At 49.9% G+C, this 22159-nt stretch overlaps 1 protein-coding gene across 14 annotated transcripts in view; it reads right to left on the bottom strand.

Annotated features, from left to right (window-relative positions):
• Positions 1 to 347: 347 nt before the first annotated feature.
• Positions 348 to 22159, bottom strand: part of PTPRT (protein tyrosine phosphatase receptor type T) — a 970716-nt gene continuing 948904 nt past the window's right edge. For all 14 annotated transcript variants that reach the window (XM_073236577.1, XM_073236581.1, XM_073236583.1 and 11 more), the window contains 4 exons: positions 13364 to 13489; positions 12340 to 12503; positions 8651 to 8786; positions 348 to 7747 (listed from right to left, as the gene is read on the bottom strand). In XM_073236577.1, the coding sequence (XP_073092678.1) occupies positions 7694 to 7747; positions 8651 to 8786; positions 12340 to 12503; positions 13364 to 13489 (480 nt within the window). In that variant the 3' untranslated portion in view covers positions 348 to 7693. The remainder of the gene's footprint in view (positions 7748 to 8650; positions 8787 to 12339; positions 12504 to 13363; positions 13490 to 22159) is intronic.

Genomic DNA, 22159 nt, shown 5'->3' with positions numbered 1-22159 from the left:
ATCCTGAAATTGTGATTTTGGAAGGGCTTAACAATTTGTCTGTTTAGTAAGCTTCCTGAGTGATTTTATGTCAGTGTTCTATGGATCACACCTGAGAAAAACTGTTTTAGACCCAACTTTTTTACTAGTGCAACATGCAATCATGGGAACTCCCTTAACATTTATGAACCTCAACTTTCTCTTCTGCAAATAGGGGATAATATATATTTCCTGCATTGATTATATGAACACAAATACCAAGAAACCTATTTGGCAATAGGTTTTCCTTCCTCTTCAGCTTGTCTCCATCTCACTGGTGCCCAACCTCAGGAAGACACAAGGACGAATATCTTAGGAAAACATGAATGTCAGGGTCACAGCTTTATTGTATAGATTTCCAACACAGCCATATTACAAACATTGTCAGGGAACATTTACAAGAATAAATAAGATGGACTTGCAGGTGTAAAAAGATTACACTTCACCATAAGGTACAGTCAAAAAATATATCTGATATTCATTGACCCGACATTATTTACCTTCTGCTTTTCTCAGCCAGAATTGGAAAGGAAACGGGAAAAAAAAGAACATTGACAGCATGGTGCTGGCTTTTTTTTTTTTTTCGTAGTTGATTTATTTTGTTTTCTCTTCTCATACGTGCTTTATCTATCAAACACCCAAACTATACAGTGCAGGCCACTGGGACTCATGGAGGGAGCTGAAAACCGTGTGGAGACTTTGGTCTCATGCAGTATCATAAGCCCAGTGGATGTGAGAGTGTCAGCCTCCCTGGAGTGGAGTGGGAACCCCAGGGTGGCCCTTAGAGGGCTATGATGGTATCCTGCTGCCCAGGCAAGGGAGAAACTTCTATGCTTTGCCTTTCATTGGCTAGTAGGATGTAGGGGGAAAAGAGAAGGTAGAAAAGTGCTTTTGAGTCTGATTGCCAATATGGGTTAGCCTGGATTAACCCGGGGCTAGCCCAGGGTCCACCTGGCAATGAAATGGATGCCCTGGGGCCAATTATAATCACATGCCAACTGGGTCACTGTGCTTTGGCTTCTGCAATCTGCTCCAAGGGCCTTGAGTGGGGCGTGGGGGTGGACTTAACCTCTGGAGATAATGTGTACGGTAAGCAAAGCCCTTCTCTGGGTCCTGCACAGACACTTACTGGTTCTGGCTGTCTGTGATGTTCTGTTGGTCAGTGGTCTGAATTATGGCTGGTCTCATCAGAGATCTTGATGGGCACTGGGTCTATGGCAAAGCAGCGGCTCTCTCTGGCTGTTTAGTGATAACCAGTCTGGGTGAGCCCTGGATGTGTGACCAGAACAGCATCTTGGCCTGAATGGTGGGAAGACTCAGGCAGGAGAGCAGGAAGCTTCAACCTGCACAAACCAAGAAGACGCTGGTGCTTGGCAGGAACACAGGAGTTCAAACATGGTCCCAGTTCCATAGGATCTCACCCGTCTAGGGTGGAAGAAACTTCAAGGCCATCTCATCCTCTCTGGCAGAGAGCAAGTGCTTCCTTACAGTTACTAAGTTCCGCTGCCGGGCTTGGTTCCACTCGCGGGAGTGCCTGGGACTAGCAAATTGTGCTTGAATTTGCCTAATAACCTACAGACTGGAGAATATGGGCACTTGCATTCCACCTGACCCTCTGGAAGCCTGATTTGACCTGGATGACACCACTTTTCCCTCTGAGCCTCCAGACCACCCTGGAGGCTTTAACCCAAAGAACATCTCCCATTGGTAATCTTCCATGGGGGAGAGGGGCAGGTGGGCACTAAGAGTTTGTTGGACCATCACGTAGGAGGCCCACTGATTTGCATTCACAAGCCCAAAGGCACTGAAGTATGTGTACAGGGACTTGATTTGTTGTACAGGCAGGTTACTTCACATTCCCCTTCTGTCCCAAATCTCAAAATCCCATCCACCATGAATTTAAGAACTATGAATTACACTGATTACCCTGAACTCCAGGCTTTCATACCAATTCTTCCTGTCCAACACCCTAAGGCCCCCAGACCCTCATTCTCTGAACATTACAACCAAGGATCAGGATTTGAATCCCATCACTTGGAGCAGCTCTCAGATTGAGAAGGAAGCTCTATGGTGATCCAGCCCAACAGCTCTTCCCTACAGGCCTCCTGACATGGTGAGCCTCTCCCTATCCCTTGAATCAGCCCCAGCGGACCACTCCCGAGACAGCTAGGATGCCAGGCCCAGTATCTCCCATTGTAGGCGCTGACTACCCCTTAGGGTAGACTTCAGGGGGTGAATGTGGCCCCTTTGATGATCTTTCTCCATCTCTCTGGAGGTGGGGAGGGGGTTTGCAAGAGCTGGTCTTGGTCAATACAAGAGGTTCATATAGTCAGTGCCATGCACACGTCTGTCTCTGGTCACCAATAAACTGGAAGAGAGCCTCCTGTGCATGAATATGGCTTAGACATCTCTGCTGTGCTTCTGAGGATCATATCCATAACCCTGAAATATGTGCCAGAAGAAATAGGAGTAGAACTGCCCCCTCCACTCAGGGCTACTGACTTCTCTCCCTGATGCTCAGACCATACAGGACCTCAAAGGCAGATAGATCTTGGCTAGGTGAGGCCAAGGCCCTGCATGTTATCACTTCTGGATATGTCGACATGGAACGCTTCCAACATGGAGCTCTTGCATGGGAGTACAGGAATAAGGTTGAATCTCAGGGTGTCTCCTCTAGTTGGATTCACCTTGCCTATTTCTGTGTTTTACTTGGCTATGATTTGGAGCTGGCATCACTGGCTGAGAAGCAGCTTAGACTAGTTAAATGATGGGAAAGGCACGTCAGGGCCTTGAGAAGCTATGGCCGTCCATGCGACTCATGTCTCATCCACTGACTGGCCCTGCAGCTTGGGTTGACCATTTGTACCCAGGGATCTTGGCCCAACACGATCCATTGGCCTTACGGTTAGCATTAGCATCCTGCGCCTCTTATCCTTGGGCTGACCCACGTTTTCCATGCTGACCCACGTTTTCCATGACATTACGCCTGACTCAGCATGGTGCTGATTGCCTGTCTGGGCAGCCCAGGAGTGGCCAGATGAGGGCTAAGAGATGGTGGCTTTGTTCTGTTTCAGAGCAGTGACGTGCAGGGGAACTGTCACACTCTGCAGTGCCTCTGGATCTGGGTTGGGCAGTCACTCCTGCAGAGATGACACGATAAGCACCTGACTGCTCTTCTGTTGGCCTCCTTTGTGCCATCTGCTAGACCAACACCTCTATGCACACAACAGGGATTCACGCCAGAGGCCGTGCGAGGACACACAGCAGGAGCTAGCTTAGCCACGAGGGATGGTTGATGGATAAATGTGATTGCTCAGAGGGAAAATTATCATCCTTTCTCCAAGACTCTGAGACTTGTTCCAGGGTCAAAGCAACACCCCGGCTCCAAGTGGTTCCGGCCAGTCCTTCTCCACCTGTCATGCTGTGTCACAGAGGTGACCACTTTGCCCAATAGTCCATAAGCATCTTTGGTTCTGAGTATTCTTGTGCGGTCTCAACCTCTTAGCCTGGCCCCTCTGTCTCCCTGTTCAGAGCTCTCTGATTCTACCCCTTTGAACAGAGGCTCCTTTTTTCACATCTTTTTCCACTAATTGGTTGGCAAGGCTGGATCTTAGCTCTTTCCACCACCACACCTTTCCTCACCACGGGATGAACAGTGCCATAGTAGCCTGTGCATCCTGGCAGTGCCCCCTCCAGGGCCCTGCATACCATAGGTGCCTCATGGGGCAGCAGCATGGCCAGGCACTATGCCCTGCAGACTGGGATAGAGTTTCCTAGGGACCATTGTAGTGAGTTGAGGTGATCAAAGCCATATGAGGGACAGGGCATATGGTTTAGAAAAATATTTATATAGTCATATTAAAGCAAATCAGGCAAATAGAGTGGAATGCAAATATTGTATGAATGGTTGTAAAACATGAAACTGTAAAGGAATTTTAAGCTTACCATGATCTGCTTTGGGCTTTACAAGATCCACGGGGTAATCTCTTTCACTGTAGTCTTTGCTGTTAAGGGGTGCCCCGAGGGAAAATCTGAGACACGGTGGGACAATCCTGTCTCTGAAGTCTGAGGAATCAATTTAAATCCTCGTCCCCTGACTGTGAAACTATGGGGTAAGTGGTGTCTCCCCTCTGAGCCTCAGTTTCCTCATCTGTGACAATCACAAACACCTTTTAGGGATGTTGGAGGAATTCAGTGAACTCACATGTTAGAGTGCCCAGCACAGAGCTGCTGGTACTACCTGCAAGCTGTTGCCTTCTGTTCCCACAAAGGGAGGCCTGCCCTGGTCATCTAGAGGCCCAGAGGCCCCAGACAGATCCAGGATCTCCGTCTGGTGAGCTGGGTGAACCCTAACGATGTTGCAGAACAGTGAGATACACCCGGAAACTACATCCAGGCCATATGCATATGCAACCTGGGATGGTTCCCGGATTCTCATTAACTCCTCACATTGCCTCCAAACAGGGTCCATAACTAGGAGGTGAGAACCATGGAGCTCTGTAGTAAGGAGGGGCTCTCTGGTACCCTGGAGCTGAGAGGCCGCGTTGTGGAGACTCCCAGAGCATTGATACTAGTTTCCTCTGAGAGGTGAGCCCACCCTAAGAGTGCGCTGCAGGGAGAATGCCCCCACAGAGGTGGAGCTTGCTCAGGAGATTTCCCAGGGGAGGGGCCAGTGCAAATTCCTGCGCACAGGTGCCCCATCTCATCCAAGCTCCTGCCACGAGGGATCTTAGGGAGGACAGCCCCATCCACGAGCCTGTTTCTTCTTGTGCAAACTGGCCCAGGACCTGTTCCCTGCCCTGCCTTCTTTGCAGGGTGGCTGGGTTGTGAGGAAATTGGAGGGGGGTGTTGAGTTGGTTACTGTACCATGGCCTGAGTTTTTTTGCTGATTTCCTTCTCCCTAAAGTCACATATTGGAATAACTGCTAGGATTTGTGTCAGTCGCCGCCCCCTCCCAATTCTGTATGGGTGAGCCAGGATCTGAGAAAAGAGCATATATTACAAGCTGCTGGAGGCATGGACTGGAGGCAGGGGAAGCCAGCAGGACCATGGAGGGCCTGGGGACCTGCTCAGGCACACCCAGGAAGGGGCCCATCAGAGGAGAAGAATGGATTCACTGGGGGTCTCCTTTGCCTCCCTTCACTTCCTTATGAACCCCCAAAGTGACAGCCTGCCTTGATCAAGCCTGGTGTCCAGGGACATCCAGACAGCTCCTGAGCCTGTGCCAACGAGAGCAGCTTCTGAGAGCTCCTTTCACACCCATCCTCATAAGTCTGCAGGCCTGGCTCAGTCACTCGGCCCCGTGGTAGAGCAGAGACCATGAGGCAGAGGCTGAGTCTCATGCTCCACTGCACATTTTGTTCCAGCAACAAAACTATGAGCAGACAGACAAATAGATGTGTTATTAAAAAGTATACACTTAAGGGAATGTTTTCACAGTGTCTGATGATAGGAAAAGAGGCGGCCTCACTGGCCCCAGAGTGAACCTTCTCCAACACTGAATCGAGCGCATCACTCAAAAGCTCTGCGGGCTCCTTGATGCCCACAGGGGCGCACCTGCACTCACCTCCCGCCATACCTGCTGTGCTATGCTCCAGCTGGGCCCACCTCCCTCCATACTCTGCCACCCCACCCCAGGCCTTTTCTCACGTCTTTGCCATTGCAAATGCTTAATTCCTTGGCCTGAAATTCCCTTCTTCCTTTTCTACCTGTTGAGACCCAGCTGGAATGGCTGTCACCTCCTCTAGGAAGCCCTAGGCAGTCTCTCTTGATCTTACGCTCAAATAGCATGCAGAGGCTTAAGCCCCACTGCAGTGAGGTTCAACTTCCCCAATTTACAGTGACCTCTTGAGAGCAAAAGCTGTGCCTTATTGAATTCTGTGCTCCTCATGCCTTGTCTGAGGTTCGACCAGCCTCCAAGTTGGAGCGTCCTGGATGGCAGGCCACCCCAAGCCCGCCAGATACTGTGCCTTAGCACAGGCTAGAGGCCAAGGTGGAGACAGTGTCCTCAGCTGTCAGACCTCCCAGCCTGAGGGAACAGGGAACTGTTCTCACTGGCTAAGAAATTAGCTGAGACTAGCTTTCCTGGGGAGCTGGAATGAGTTGCTAAAATACATCTGAAATTCTGGGTCTCCCAGAAGAAATGGCATCTGAAAGAAATTATAGTTCCATGGTGGAGTTTTCTGCTCAGAAGTTCCTGATCTTATTTTCTCTCCATAAAAGAATTGCTTGACTGACAAAAGATGAAGAGAACAGTACAAATAAGTCTCTGTCGTTATCTGCCTTTACGGAACCCAGATTGTCATCACTGAGGGAGATGCCTCAGTTTCCCCCATTGGACAGTGGAGTGATACCAGCTGACGGCTCTCATGTGGGGGTTCTAAGCAAGATGCGGGATGTGCCAAGCCTGGCACACGACAGATGCCGAGCAACAGTTGGGCCCTTGTCATAGACTCACCCAGACTTTGGGTAAGACCCTAGGTCCCCAGGCATGATCTCCTTTGGCTTTATTTTCAACTAAAGTATAACTGGGTACACAGTGACCTTTTCCGAGATGGCAGCTGGGTTTCTTTAGTAAGAAGTTCGAGTATGGAGATGCAAGATTATGCACAAAGCTGGTTCTTTATCTGAACAGAACTTGGAGGGACGGTCTGCAGACCTGCTCACTTTTCCCTTGCTCAATGGCTGTGCTGCCCCGCGGGGGGGGACCTTTGAAGAACATTCAGAGCTAGTCTCAGCCAGGAAAGATGATAGGCCTGAGAGATGTGTCTTATAGCTACACATCCCTTCTCTTTCCATTTTGACAAAAAAAGACTAGGATTTTACACCCCCCAAAAGAAAGTTTCTTTTCACATACACTCTGGAAAATCAAATCTCGTTTGTCCCTCCCAAACAAAGCTCCCACCCGAGAGACTGGGGTCAGAAAGGCCCCTGCCCCAGGGGGGTGGCTGCTTTTCACAAGGACAAGGAGGAGCAGCAAAGGGCTCTACTCTCCCTCCCACTGACCACAAACACAAGCAAAGAAAACCTTTATCAAAGAGTGGTTGTGGACACAGTGGGCTGGCCAGAGAATGACAGGCCAGGGACCAGGCTGGGGAAGGGGTGCAGAGTGGCAGTGGGCCAGGCCCCATGCAGGGTAGGTGTGAGGGCGGGGACTTCTGCTGTATTTGGAAGTGTCCCAAGGTCACACTGATCAGGACTGGAAGGGGTGCAGTGCCAAAGGTCCCTGAAGGAGACTGCAGTGGGCAGGAGGGCCCCATCATTTCCAGGACAGCACGGAGGAGCAGAACGTGCATCCCCTACCCTCCCATGGGCAGCGGAGACTGTCACTCCCCACGCCCACACAGTCGGCCTGCCATGAGAGTCACAAACTCGAAAGGAGCGAAAGCAAGAGGTCTGGGAACCAAAAAATCCAGGGCCTTGCCACGGATGCACTTCCATGGCTGTGGCTGCTTCGGTGCAGAAGGGAAGCCTGGGCCTTTCAGAGCAGCATCTCCCACAGCCACAGGAGACCCCTCAGAAAGTGCAGAGCCCACCACGGCCACGGGACCACCAGTCTTCTCCTTGGAGTTGGGCAGGTGCCTCTTTGCCCCTGAGCCCAGTCACTGCCATTCACAGAAAAGGGGGCTTGGCTGCAGCAGCCTGTGGATTCCAGCAGGTTCCCCATCCCGCTGGGCTAAAAGGAGCTTAAATATTCCAGTGCCACCTCGTATACAAATTTATACTGTTCCTGAGAGGAGGAGAGGCAGAGAAGGAGAAGAGGAGACAAGAGAGAGATGAAAAGGAAAAATGCATTTAGTTTAGAGAGACACATTTTGGAGAACACTTTTTTCACATCTGTAGTTAGCGGTCCGCTCAAAATTCCCCATGTAACTCCTCCTATCTGGACATCCATCAGAGTTCTGCCTGGCGTCTGCTTGAAGCTTTCCTGGATGCCCAACGGGTCATTCCTTTCTTTTTACTTTTTTGTGTACCAGTGCTTCTCAAATGCACATACACAGCATCCAGGAATCTTTTAAAAATGCAGTTCTGATTCAGTAAATCTGGAGAGGGGCTGCGCATTCTGCATTTCCGACAAGCTCCCAGGTGATGCTGATATTTCTGGTCTGAGGGCCAGAATTTGAGCAGGACCACACTTTGAGTAGCTTTAAAAACTCTTCGACTTTCTTGCATGATCCACATCCCTCATCACACTGGGCCCCATCGTCTGGGGCTCTGCCTGCCCACTCTCCTTCCCTCCCTTTATCTACAGCATCCTAGCCCAATGCTTTATACTCTACAATTAGCATGAATTAATTAGAATAGGATCGGACTGAACTGAAAACAATTCACACTCTACTAATCCAGAACCCCTTTCCCTAAGCCTGAATTAGTGATACTTTTTTAAAGAATGGGCAGAAAGTAAAACAAAGTAGAGTGTATCAGGATTAACACATGGACTGCCCTGCGAGAAAAGGAGGGTGGAGAGGTGGGAAGGGGAGCAGAGCAGGTAACAGTGTGTGCAAGTTCACAGACTAAGTCTTCAAGGAGCACCCAGCTGTTGAGGGTTTTTAATATCTGGTGCTATTTGCTTTAGGCTAGGGAGACTAGGGTCAGTCCCTGGCTGCTGAAGAACAGTTACTGGGATGCTCACCAGGGTCTCCACCATGTTGGACTTGTTGTTACGCAGCGTTTTCACGATATGGAACACGTCAATGATGTTTTGCTGCTGAATCATCTCACACACACTGCAGATGGCACAGAAGGTTCCACTGCGGCCTCCCCCGTTTCTAAACACAGAGTAAAAGGCTGAGCCAGGTTTCTGGGTACCTCCAGGCATCTGCTCATCCTAAAGTCACATCAGCTGTAGTGGGGAGGGTTTGCCCTGGCAAATGCAAAGTAAGGCTCTGGCGAAACCTAGCCTGAACCACAAGTTATGATTTGAGTCCCATCGGTGCCATGAACTGCTTTGACCTGAGTGTGGGGAAAATGGAAGTTCCTACAGCCAGGATCCTCACCAAATTACTTGATGATGTAATTGGCCTACTGCCAGGTTAATGCTTCCACACCCTAGGCAATGGGCTATTATTGACTGAGTGACTATATAAAGAGCTCTGGCCAGTACTCTGGGCAGAGGCAGAGACAGAGGAGGATTATGGACCTGCAGACTGTTGGATGCAGATGTGACTCTAGTGTTCGACCTATGGCCATGAGAATAAAGCCGGGTATAAACCCTTTTACCTCAAGAACATTCTACTGTCATTTCTCAGTCTCACTGAATCCCTACTGAACTTCCCAGGCCTGAAATCCTCAGCTAAGACACTTGGACAAGTCACTTCCTGTGTCTGAGTCCCAAGTTTCCTATTTATATAATGGGGCAGGAGGTTGGACTAGATGACCTTCGAGTTCAATTAGCTTGATGTTTTCCTGGGTTCTACGAGCATGTTATAATCACCCATGGCATCCTGACCCAAAGCCCAGGGCAGGCAAGCAGTGTGTCTTTGTATATGAGGTGCCCACATCCTTGTCCAAAGGATTGTTCTGGGTCCATCTACATAGCCAGTGAAGACAACAGAAGGTTCTGGGTGATTTTCATCTTAATCTTCCCATCCACTAAAGCCAGCCATGCTAGAGACATCTCTGTTGGCCTGGAGTCAGCCAGTCTAGGTTTAGGGCAGGGTGGGTATGGGGTGGATCTGAGATGCTGTACCCTGACATGATAGATGTCTATGTGTACATACTGGCATTAGCATGACCCTGTTGATCCAGAGAGCAGAGACAGAGGGCTTCGGCAGGTTCATCTTGCTGTCACTCGTCTTTCTGATGCTCCATAATTCACCTTCAGGGAAACACCCTCCAACTCTTCTAGCAAGTTCCTTTAGCAAATCTGCCCAATTCGGAACTCCTGGGCATGTTGCCAAAAGCAACTAATGATTTCATGTAATGGCCTGTGTCTAAAGAACATCTGGATAGAAACTAAAGCCCTCAGTCAATTTCCCAGATGTTTTATCTACAGGACACCCAAAGACCAATGTTTCAAGTGTGGACAGTTGCTCTTTAGTCACTGGCCGGTGCCTGCATTCCAGTGCCTGTTTTATCTCTGCCCCAAGCATGCCAAGGCCCCTGTGGATAGGACAGCCATGTGCTTTTCTTTGGTTCAAACTGCTGGTCACCTTGCCTAGGGGAGACATGGATAAAAAGGCAGTCCTGCAGAAAAAGCATGCTAAAGACAACCATGTGGGAAAGAGTAGGAGGGGAATCCCCAGAAGGAGGGGTCAGTATTTTCTGAAGGGAAAACAGCAGAGTCCTAGAGGAAGAGGTGAGTGGACACAGGCATCTTGGGCCCAGTGGAGTTAGACCCTGATGGGATGGGGGTGGCTCTGTGCTCAAGGTGGGGCCACCTGAGTAGGTGGGAGGGAACTGAAGGGAGCAAGGCTTAGCTGGCAGGGCACCAGCTGCCAACCCAGATTCAGGGATGTGGGCAGAACCAGCTTTGCTTGGCTGATCCCACCTGTCACCCACCCATGTCACAGGTGACACCTCACAGCATCTTTCTGGACTCCAGTCTGCAATTTGCATCCTTTGGGAGGGTGTGATTGCTGCAGGTGGTGGCACTTCTGTGTGTGTGTGTGTGTGTGTGTGTGTGTGTGTGTGTGCACGTGCATGCACGTGTAACTTCCCTTTAAGCTCTCTGATTTTCCTTACATGCGCATGCACCATCTTTTTTAAAGAGGGTAATAGGTAGCTGGTTTCAAAAGACTGCACTCAGTGTTGGGGTCAATAAGATGTTACTAATGCCTCCACTGGTTCCAGAAATACTTAACCTGAAATGGAAAGCCTTTGGTTCAATCTTCCTTTAACACAACATTCTAAAAGAGGAGGACTGCTCTATCACTTCTTCCCAAATCATTTTATGCTCTAAGAAGCAAAGTGAGTTATTGTGAATCAATGTTCCACACACCGCTGTTATGGCTACAGCTGTTTTTGATGTGAAATCACAGTTTTGTGGAACCCCTCTCTGAGGTCACTTTATAGTCTCCTGGTAGACTTTGACACATGCTCTTTGAAGTAATTATACTTACAACATTTGCATATTTGCTACCATGATATTGTGAGTCTCTATGTTGCAAGATAGGCTGTGTTCATTTTCTAAATATTTCACAAAATAAAGTGTTTTCCTTGATGACAGCTTGTCGCCACAGTCCTCCAATGGGTCCTGACCTCTACCCTGCACTATGACATCAGGGTGTATTTGACTGGGAATGCCTGTGCCCCAGCTATGCCCATGCTAAGGCAGGTAAAGCTTCCAGTTCATGACAGTAATGGAGTATAAGTACAGCCAGCATGAGCCCACTGTGCCCTGGGAAACAGCATTCCCAGGGCCCTCGGCACCCACCCATCATCCTCTTGGGCAGTGCCTCCCCCTCAGCTTCCCGTGTCCCCGTGCCTCCACCATGCCCAGTTAGCGATGTCCCAGCAGGCAGACCTGGTGGAGGAGGGCTTTGGTCTACCAGAGGCAGTGTGGTGGAATGGGCAGCACACGAGCCTGGAGGCCAGTGAATTCAAACCCAAGCTCCTTTCTTAACTGCCTGATCCCTTACTGGGCCTGCGCCTGTTTCCTCACTGCACCATGACCATGGCTACCTCACAGACGGAATGAGGACATTTACTTAAAATGCCTGGCATGAAGCTCCCTTAATCAATGCATCCCCCTTCCTTTTTCTTCCTTCAGGCAACAATAGCGGAGGATCTAGTCAGTGGAACCCACTTCATCCTGAGTTTTCTGGTGACTGGCAGGACATCTGCCTCCGGTTGAGAGTGGGGCTCATCTTCCTGTTGGGAGTCCTGGACAGTGGTCTTCCTGCCCCACTGTGTTTATGGAAAGGCCGCCAGGTTCTGCTTCAGTAATATGTTATATAACGTTAGTTCAGGGCAGCAAACTGGCAACCACGAAAGGATCGTAATTCCTTGAATCCACTCCATTGGCCTTTAAGGGTCACTGAGATGGAGAAAGCCTGCATGTGTAGGGCTGGGGTGTGTGGCCAGTGGTGTCCTCAGGACGTCCTGCCACCTGCCGCCCATCGCCGCATAGACCCTGTAGACTCATGGGCAGTGCCCCACGCTGTGCCCTGGCCACCCGTGGCCCCAGAGACCCCGCAGACTCACAGGCAGTGCCCCACACTGTGCCCTGCCTGCCCGTGGCCCCAGAGACCCTGCAGACTCACGGGCAGTGCCCCATGCTGCGCCCTGCCCGCCCGTGGCCCCAGAGACCCCACAGACTCATGGGCACTGCCCCACGCTGTGCCCCTCCCGTCTGTGGCCCCAGAGACCCTGTAGACTCACAGGCAGTGCACCACGCTGCGTCCCTCCCGCCCATCGTACTGCTCCTGCCACTTCTCCCGCCGGCGGACCACTTTGAGCAAAGAGCGCTTGTTGGGTGGTGTGTCCCGGTAGGCGGGCCAGCCGATGTACTGGAGGTGCTGGACTATGCGATACCCATCCTGCGGCTGAGAACGGAGAGGCTGTTAGGACCGTTCTGGGGATGCTCTGGGATATAAGCCCTCCAGGTCCCCTGGCGGCTGCAGCACCATAGTGGAAAACAAACTAAATGGGCCCTATGCCATGTTGTCACCGGGAGAGTCACAGACTAGCCCTGTGCTCATTCCTGTATGCATACACCTTTGCGCACATTGATTCTCTTGCCATGATGGCCCTGCACCCTCCCTTTACCCAAAAAACTCCTACTCAGTGTTCAAAACCCAGTTTAAATGTCCTCTTCTTCAGGAAAAGCCTTCCCTGACTCTACTGGGCAGAATTAATCTCTCTCCCTGAGGCTCATGTGCCAGAACATATTTTACCTTCCCACAAGATAGTGAACTCTGAGGGCAGAGACTGATTCAGTTCACCCTGGGTAAAATCAAAGTCGCTTTACTTAGCCAGCATGTCATAGATTACTAATCTGCTCTCTCCCACCCAATGCTCCTCCATCCAGCCAGTGAATTTCCTCAGGAAAGCAACTGATTATTTTGTGTCTTGGTGTTCCCAGGGTCTAGCCTGAAGCTTACTGGATCCAATCAAAGGCTGTGTCAACTCATGCCCAAACGGCACAACACTGGGGAAGCGCTCATTTCTGAGCAGTTTTGTCTGCATGGCAGCAAGCGGGCAGATGGAAGGCTGGATGTCACAGTGTGCATCTCTGAGCATTGGCAGCATCGCTCGGTCTGGCTGGAACCTGCAGAAGCATCTCCTGCCCAAGGATGAGATTATCAGGAGCGCAGCGCTGACCCTTGGCTGGCGTGGTAGGATCCTCTCCCAGCAGCCTCCATCTGCGCTGGGGAGGAGGGAAGCCATGGTGGCCGACACTTACCCGTGCCATGTTGCAGATGCGGAATATTCTGTGGATGATGTCCTCATCGATGTCTGCAGAGACAAACTCCACCTGGATGGGCCCGTAGCACCCGGAGGTCTTCTCGGGCCAGTACTGCATACAGAGCTGGGCAAGGAGAGAGGGCACAGAGAGGGGCCAAGGATGGGGGTGGGGGCGCTGGCCTCATTTATCCCTGAGACTTCCTGTTGCCTGCAGGACACACTGGCTAGAAAGGCAGGGTACTATGTAGGAGATCAAAGGCCCTTGGAGCAGCCACCATTTTTTTGGTCCTTGAAAAGTCAAAGCTCTGAACACAGAAACACTCACCTTAAACATCTTTGCTCTGCTGATTTCAAACCATTTGTTAGGCTTGCTGGGCCTCAGTTTCCTCAGTGTAAACTGGAGAGAATAATACCTACCTTGAAACACTACTGTTAGGATTAGATGGGACACGGAGAGGAGGGTAAGTACAACTTCTAGTTCAACATAATCACTGCAGACCTTCCCACATTCCAGGAAAGCCTTCAGTGTTCATTTCGTCACTGGGTCATGAAGCATTTTAAAGAATATAATAGGTTTTGGCATCAAACAGGTTTGGATCCAAATCCAGGTGCTGCTCTTTACTAGCTGTGTAACCCAGGCCTCAATTTTCTCATATTGAAATGGGTGTAATTATGCTTCCCTTGCACCAAAAGATAACGTAAGAAGGTGTGAAGAGATCTTGCCTGTGATCTCTCCTATTTTTCTGGAATCAGGGATTGGAACCTATAGCTGAGAGCAAAAGGCAGCAGTTGCTCCTCAACCGAAGCCTGAGCTGGAGGTGTTTTTGTCACTTGGGACATTTGGTGATGTCTGGAGAGGTTTTTGATGGTCACACACGGAGGTGATGTGGGCATCTAGTGAGCAGAGGCCAGCATGCTGCTATTCATCCTACGGTGCCTATGATAGCTTCCCTGGGGGTTTTCTGGCCCAAAATATCAGTAAGTGTGAAGGTTGAGAAACTAGTCTTAGATCATGAATTGTTCCTTAAACTTATAGTGTCATCAAAGAGACACAGACATTTATTCCCCTGTATCGGTTGTGCCACTTGATGTCTTTAGTTGGGGAAAGAATATTGAGGTAGGTAGGTGGCAGGGGTTGTGGCTCCGAGAGGGGCAAAGCATGCTTCCTCAACTTCATGATCCCCATGAGGTAGGGAGATGACCCTGTCACACAAGGGAGAGCTAAGGTTGGGGCTGTAGGCTTGTTGGGGACCACCCAGCATGGACAAAGAGGCCATGTGTTAGGAAGGCTCTCCATCTGGGGTCGTCCAAAGAGCCTCTTTGTGAGACTCATAAAGACCCACCAAGCGGCTTGGGACTGAGCATCTGCACAATACGGTCTGCCTCAGTCTACAGCAAGCTTGCGGACAAGCAGCTAGACTGACGGAGGCGACCCATGGAAATCTGGGCACCTCTCATGGCCACCATGGACGAGAGATTTCCATGAAAATGGTCATGTTGAGAGAGAACTGGGCTGTCACATGCCAAAAAGTCCTTTATGCTCTTCTTCCACCAGAACCAGAATGGAAGATCTGGGAGGAGGGAGGGTGTAGGAGAGCAGAGGCCTATGTCTGCCACCTTCCTAGCTAGGGAACCCAAGTTCCAGAGGATAATCTTGCTCACACTACGGCCCATAGGCCAAACCCAGCCAGCAGCCTGATTCTGCAAATAAAGTCTTATTGGAATACAGCTACAGTTATTTGTTTCTGTATTGCCTATGGTTGCTGTCCAGCTACAATGGCAGATCTGAGTAGCTGTGACAGAGACCACATGGCCTGCAAAACCTAAAATATTTCTATCTGGTCCTTTACAGAGCAAGTTTGCCAACGCCTATCCTATAGAGTTGTTCTAAGGATAAAAGATAATGCCTGTGAAGAAAACCCTAAACATAATACCAGGCATGGAATACACACCCACTAAATCCCAACGATCTGTATTAGTATAGAACCTATCAGTGCTCAACAAAAATAACAATAAAGACAACAGAGAACATATAAATGTGGAGGGTTCTCCTTATCACCCCTAGTAAGCAGCAAAGACAAGCGAGAAAGGTTAAATTTCAAATGCAATGGTGCTCTGCCTTCCTGGCATCTCCATGGGGGGTTAATTAGGCATATGAGAAAAGAGGGGTGTGGGGGGGGACTGGTCACAGGGGCCTCCGTGGCTGGACAATCGTCCCCTGAGCTGTGCAATAATGACAAATTCACAGTTTGAACTTCATCTCTCTTTGCCATTGGCTCTCCTGCTTTGCAACCTTCACAGTAATGAAGGTCTGGTACAGATAAGTCTGCGGCTGGCCAGAGAAATCAGAATTAATCAGAACTTCCCATTAAAAAAAAGAATAGCCTTTATCACCTGCATGGAATTTGGCCTTGCCAGAGGTTGGCGGTGATCCTGACATGATCGCATAGGTCCGAAGCATCAGGGAAAGTCTATTACCCCCAATATTTTCAGTCTGGAGAGAATGCACAATGATTTGTCTCTTTTAATAAGACTTCCAGACCAATTTCTCAAGCTAATAGGTTCTACTATGCCTGAAACAAGACTCCAATGTTTCGGGACACTTCTCTGCATTTGATTTTCCAGGTCACTCTCCCATCATGCCCAGAGTGCTGGGGGAGGTTGCTGAGTCCTTCTCATCCTAAATCAGTTATCCTTTCACTTGAATTCCCTAATTTGAGAGACCACATCGGCAACAGCACGGATGCCATTCAGCTGGTGATGCGAGGGCAGATGTGGTGGCTGACCTGCTAAAGATCATGTGGGTCTCCCTGCAGCCTGTGCCTTCGCACGTAATCCGGCAAGGGAAAGGGGAGAAAGAAGGGGAGAAGCAAGGGTTTTGTTCCCAGGGATCCTTTGGAGCTTGGAGGTGATTCTCATCAATAAGAAATGTCATCTGGGGTTTACCTCAAGGTGTCCTGGTGTCCAAATGCTGGCATTGTGCCTTGGTACGCCCCATCTTTTTGGCTTGTGTGTGCACTATTGCAACAGGTAGTGGGGCTTCTGCTTGAAGTGCCCTGGGTTCAAATCTCAGCCCTGTCACTGTTTAGCCGAGTGATTTGGCCAAATCTTTTAGTTCTCTGGGTTAAAGTTATGAGTGTCTATGAATCTTAATGTGTCCACTTAGCACAGAGATCTGTAACTAGCCTGTACTCAGTAAATATGAGTGATAGCTATTAGTGTATGGATGCGAGATGAAAAAAGTGAAGGGTTTGGCTTTTTTTTCTCTATTTAGTAGCCTTTATGAAAATTTCTCTTTAGGGTAACACCCATAGGCCTGCCCCTGTGAAAATTCCAGATGAGCCAGCTTGGGGTAGCGGTGGGGGTGGGTGGCATCCATATGGGGGCACTGTCTGCATGTCAAAGGAGAGAGACCGAGGGTGGTTCCTGAGAGGACCCCAGGAGGTTTGGAGGAGTAAGGCCGGGAGCGCATGGGAACAGTGGAAGGGACAAAGAGGAGTCCCTGTGTCATGTCACCCCCCCCAACCTCCTTAATACTCAGCAAATTCATAAAACATGCATAATGCTCAGTGCACTTGGATTTCTTATGGAAACCAGCAAGGAGCGGAGCTTTGTTCCCTGAGTGACCCAGAACAGGAACAGACACCACACAGGTGAACCGAGGAGCCAGATGGTATGCACAGAAGCACCCGTACTTTATAGAAATCCTGGGGATTTCTTTTGGTTTCTTAAGGGCCTGGAAATGGGGGGTTCAAGCAGGCCCACTTGGTTCTGAGACCGGGAGAAGCCAACTGACCTGGGGTTGCACGTACACTCAAATTCACTTTGGCATTTTCTTTCTTAGGTGGAAACCTTGTGAAGTGGCTGTCTCCAAGGATTCCATCCTTTAGTCTGGAGTCTGGGCCAATGGCCCTTCCCGCCTCACTTCCTGGTTCTCCCCTCCTTCTCACCCAAGGGTCTAGGGCGGGGTGCTGACATCTGCCTGAAGGGAGGGCTTCACCACTGCCATAAAACAGACAGCGCTGAGGGCCACCCCAGAGAGAGGAAGAGGTCAGTTGCTGCGCCCATTTAGAAATGGCTAGGCTTCTTCCAGAAAAGCCAAGGCTTTTCTTTTCATTGTCAAAACAGGCTAAACCAAGCGTGTTTGCACAGCCCTGAACAGCTGCCATACATTATTCCACCTAGTGATCTCTGAAGCTGTTTGGGCCACAAAACGATGTCCTTTGGGGATGCACGTTCACACATGAAATGCTACAAATGTGGAGGGAGCCTCACAGTTGAACTTCACTTTCTTGCTGATGGAATCAGAAAGCTTGTTAGATGCTGGAATAAACAGGCTCTGATGAGTTGAATGAATACTAGCATATGGGCATATTTTTGGAATAAAGAACTTTAAAGTGTATTGCAGTGCACCTTAATTATGCCTTTTGTTAACTGAAAGACAGTTTGATAAAATGGAAAGGCCGAGTAGTATCATAGCTTCAGAAATTAAGGACTCTACTCATCAAGGTCCCTGTGATCCACGGGTGGGGGATCAATCCTGAGCCACTTAAAAGTGAAACTGAATTAGGATTTTTTGAGAAAAATATGAAAGAGTCACCTGAATTGGTTTTAAAATTCAGATCAGTGATTTTAATACTCCTTTAAATAGATTCTATAAGAGCCCAAAACACATAACTGGTTTTAAGGGTGTGTCCAGTTAAGGAAGGTCGGATGAGGGCTGGTGTGAAGCAAGGGACAGAAGGAAGGGAGGGAGCATGGCTGGTGGCTGGTGTGGATGAAGTGAAGGTTCCTGTAGCCAGGATTCTCACCTGGCCCTGGTTGGCTGGCTCACTACACACATGTGGGCAATATGTTGTTATTGACTCTACATAAAGAGCTCCGCCCAGCACTCTGGGTGACATAATGGCACAGCTGCAAGGCTGCAGGAGAGCAGAGATGAGACTGGAGTGGTGGCAGCACCGAGGATTGAGACGGAGACAGCAGTGTGGGCAGAGGGGCCCAGAGGCAGAGACCGGCTTGCTGCATGCAGACTTGCTCTGAGTGGATGGGATTCTAGGGATTGACCTGTCACCGTGGGAATAAAGTTGGGTAAAACTCTTTCACCCAGGAACGTTCTACTGTCATTTCTTTGGTCTCACTGAATCCATAGTGAACGTGTCCGGGGCTGAAACCCATCGGCAAGACACTAGTGATCAAAGTATGTCCCCCTCAATTCAGCCTCTCAGCAGCCCCACAAGGTGAATAAGGCAATCTCCACCCAATGGGTGGGTCCCTCCTCTCCTGCCAGTTGCATCGGAGCATTTCTGGGAAGGAAGGGTGGGAGTTTAGGGGGATTTATACGGAGGAAGGTAGGGTGGGTGGAAGGCAAAGGCTCAGGGCAGGTTTTATAGGGAAGTATTAGAGAGACAGCTGAGCTGGACAGCTTTAAGGAAGGGACACCTTTTGGGGGGGAGGCGGAGGAACTAAGGGGGTGTGGGAGAGAAGGAGAGAGGAAGGAACAGTCTGGGCTTTGGGGCCGGGGGAAGGTGTGCCGCCTCCTGCCAGGGGTGCGGAGGCAAGGTGGGGCTGAAGAATGAGGATGTGTGTGGTCAACCTTCAGTCATGGGCACTGCTGGGACAGGAACGCCCCCCACGTTGCCCCCAGTAAGGCCTGAGCTAGAGCTTGGAAGTGAACATGAAAACAGGACTCCCTTGAAATTCCCAGAAATCCTGGGGATGGCCAGTGGGCTTTCCCACAAGATGGGGAATAAGAAACAGCCCATTTTATTTAAATCTTCAAAGACAGAGTGAACTTAGCTGACATCTGGGTCATAGGAACTGAATAGATAACACTGAGACTTGGACAAGCTAAGAAACTGGCTTAAAGCAACCCAGCAAGTGAGTGGCAAGGCTAGAATTTGAGCTGAGGTCTCTTGCTTCTTCTGCTGTTTACCCTGGAGGAACAGAGACTCGGCCCCTTGCACAGCCAGACCTGAGGCTTGTGGAGAAGTAGACTTGGGCGTTCTGCATTTTGCTAGCATGTTAGGCTGCTCTCACAAGCTGAGATAAAAATGGGGATGTCAGTGCTGGCTATTTGCCTTGAAGGCACAATGACAGGAAAAGACATCATTGAAATATCACCCCCACATTCCTCCTGGGAGGATGACACGCTTGCCTTCCTCACTTCCAGAAAATGTGGGAATGCATCCGTCTCGGTCCCACCCTGCCTTTTCCCTTTACACTGCGCTTAGCATCACTTGAACGCTCAAACTTCCCACTCGGGGAACTCTGTTTTTATACAAGCTGGGGACTCTTGTGTTTTTTTAAACTAAGAAACATTCCTTCCTGCTCCACATACCCAGTTACCAGCAAGTCAGTGATTATCAAGCCCTGGGGCCCTGGAAACCCTGTTGTTTAAATGGTGGCAAAAATCTTCACAATCCCTGGCAGGGCCCATGGGCCTGAGTCAATGACCAGCTGTGGGCCTTTGGACAAACCCCTGCCCCTGCCTGTGCCTCGGCTTCCTGACCAGATCAGTGTTTCCAAAGGACACTGGAAGGAGAAGCCGGTGAACTATCTCCAGAGTCTTAAGGCGAAGGGGCCCAGGCTGTCGCTCTGGGGTAGAGGACACCGAGTCCCTGGCTTTGGGCTAGAATCAGAGCACCCTGTGTTAGCTCTGAAAGCGGCCTGCACATCAGAAGTTCATGGGGCACTTAGGTTTATGGAAAAAGACAAGACATCTAACAAATTACTAATTAGTAAACACAGTTTGGGAAATAAAAGCTTTCAAAGTAGCAGGTCTAGGGAAGGAAGTCATAGGAAATATTGATAGGTGTTTGGAGAACACTCAGACTATAAAAACTCAAAGACTTAAGAGAGGTAAGGTGTACTCAGAGGCAGTGTGGTCTAATGGAAGGCACATGAGCCGAATTAGTGACCAGTAAAGTACAGAGAAACTCAGGGGATACTCCAAGCGTAGCCAATATAATAAGGGAACAGAATATTTGAGGATCCTAATAAGCCCTAGCACCTCTGTGGAGGCAGCCCAAATAAGGCTGGGTCTCACTGACTCCACACCTGACTCCAGGCTGCCGGCATGGTATGTGGTGGTCACGTCCGGCTGGATTCCTCCAGAGCTGCGCAAAGAGCTCGGGACCGATATGACGGGCTGCCTGGACACCGGCTCTCGTGTCCCTTCTGCTGCCTGGTCAGCTTATTCCTGCCGCTGGAGGGTCTTGGTGAGATGGTTCCAGCTGGAGACGATTCCATCCCGTCTGATGCCGAAGAGACTCTGGGAGGCAGATTTACGCTCCTGGTCGGCCTGCTGCAGGAGGCCTGGGTTCTTCGTGCCTCACTTGTCCTCTGCTATGCCTCGGTCTATGCCCTGCACATGGCAGGCTTGCAGTAAATGTATGCTGACGAATGACTGACGGAATGAAGCCCAGAAAGCACGCTCTTTGATTTTTAAAAGACCTCCCCCAGAGTCAGTGAGACTCTTACAGTTGGTGAGACAGGCCTGTGCCTTCTCCTTGGCTCTCCCCATCCTGCCCCCTCGTGGCTCCTGGAGGATTCTGATTCAGACACAGATTTCTCCAATTCAAGCCATTTTCCAGTCCGACACTCCATGGCTGTGACGCCCACACCTCTAGGTCTGAATTTCTGTTTTCAGCTTTTACTCCCTGTATTAGTTTCTTATGGCTGCTGTAACAAATTACGCATACTTAGTGGCTTAAAACAACACATGTTTATTATCTGGGGGTCAAATCTGAAATGGGTGTTAAGGGGTTAAAAACCAAAGTCAGCAGGGCTGTCCCTGTTCCTTTCTGGAGTCTCCAGGGCAGAGGCCACTCCTCATCTTCTCCAGTTTAGAGGCTGCCAGCAATTCTTGACTCATGGTGCTGTCATTCCAACTCCTGCTTCTGTCGTCACATGGTCTTTCACTGAATGATCTTCCTGCCTCCCTCCTATATGGACCCGAACACTGAGGCCACCTGGACATTCCAGGACAATCTCCATATCTCATGGTCTTTAACCTCATCACATCTGAAAAGTCCTTTAACACATTCATAGGTTTGGGGGTTAGGATGTGAACATCTCTGGGGCCCCATGACTCTGCCACACAGCCCACCCCATGGCTGGCACAGAGGATCTCCTAAGCATTCTGAACAATGTGGTGGGTGTGGCATGACCAGAAGGAGGGAGTCTGTCTGGTGCCTGCTCCCTATGAACTTCGGTCTGACCCTGGAGCCCACAAAGATGGTGATCGTGGGTCAGTGCTATTGGAGTGACTGCAAAGTTGGTTTCTGATTGGCCCACTGGGAACCACTGGGTCACTGTTGGGTGATGGGGTTCTAGGATTTTGCCCCACTAACCTGACCACAGGCCTTTGTCTCAAAGAGCTAAAAAAGAAATCTCTAAAGCAGAAGGTCATTGCTCTGGCAGTCTATCTTGAGCCCCCACTGCTTATAGTTATCTTTGAACAGCAGCCACTGTGGGGAATGGAAGATGATCAGGCTGGGGGTGGCTGATGGAATGACATAGTAAGAGGTTCTGAGGAGAGGCAGATTTGGCCAGCGATGCAAGAAAATAAAGCGCTCTGAGATCTCTCATTCTCTCCCAACTTTATTTTGCTGAAACCTACATGCAGCCCTGCCACAACCCTAGGCTTTACGGCTGGTTGGTCCCTACTCCAAACACAGGAGGTGGCCCTTGTCCTCTTGGAAGAAATAGAATGATGCTCGGGACCTGTGGCAGACCTGTCACTGTGGCCGGGCTGGCTGGCGCTGTGGCTGTCTTGGCGTGGGCACGCTGG

This window comes from Manis javanica, chromosome 5 (genome assembly GCF_040802235.1).
Source record: "Manis javanica isolate MJ-LG chromosome 5, MJ_LKY, whole genome shotgun sequence".
In the NCBI taxonomy this organism is placed as follows: Eukaryota; Metazoa; Chordata; class Mammalia; order Pholidota; family Manidae; genus Manis; species Manis javanica.
The sequence above is the reverse complement of the archived record's forward strand: the minus strand, read 5'-3'. Positions and strand labels throughout refer to the sequence as shown.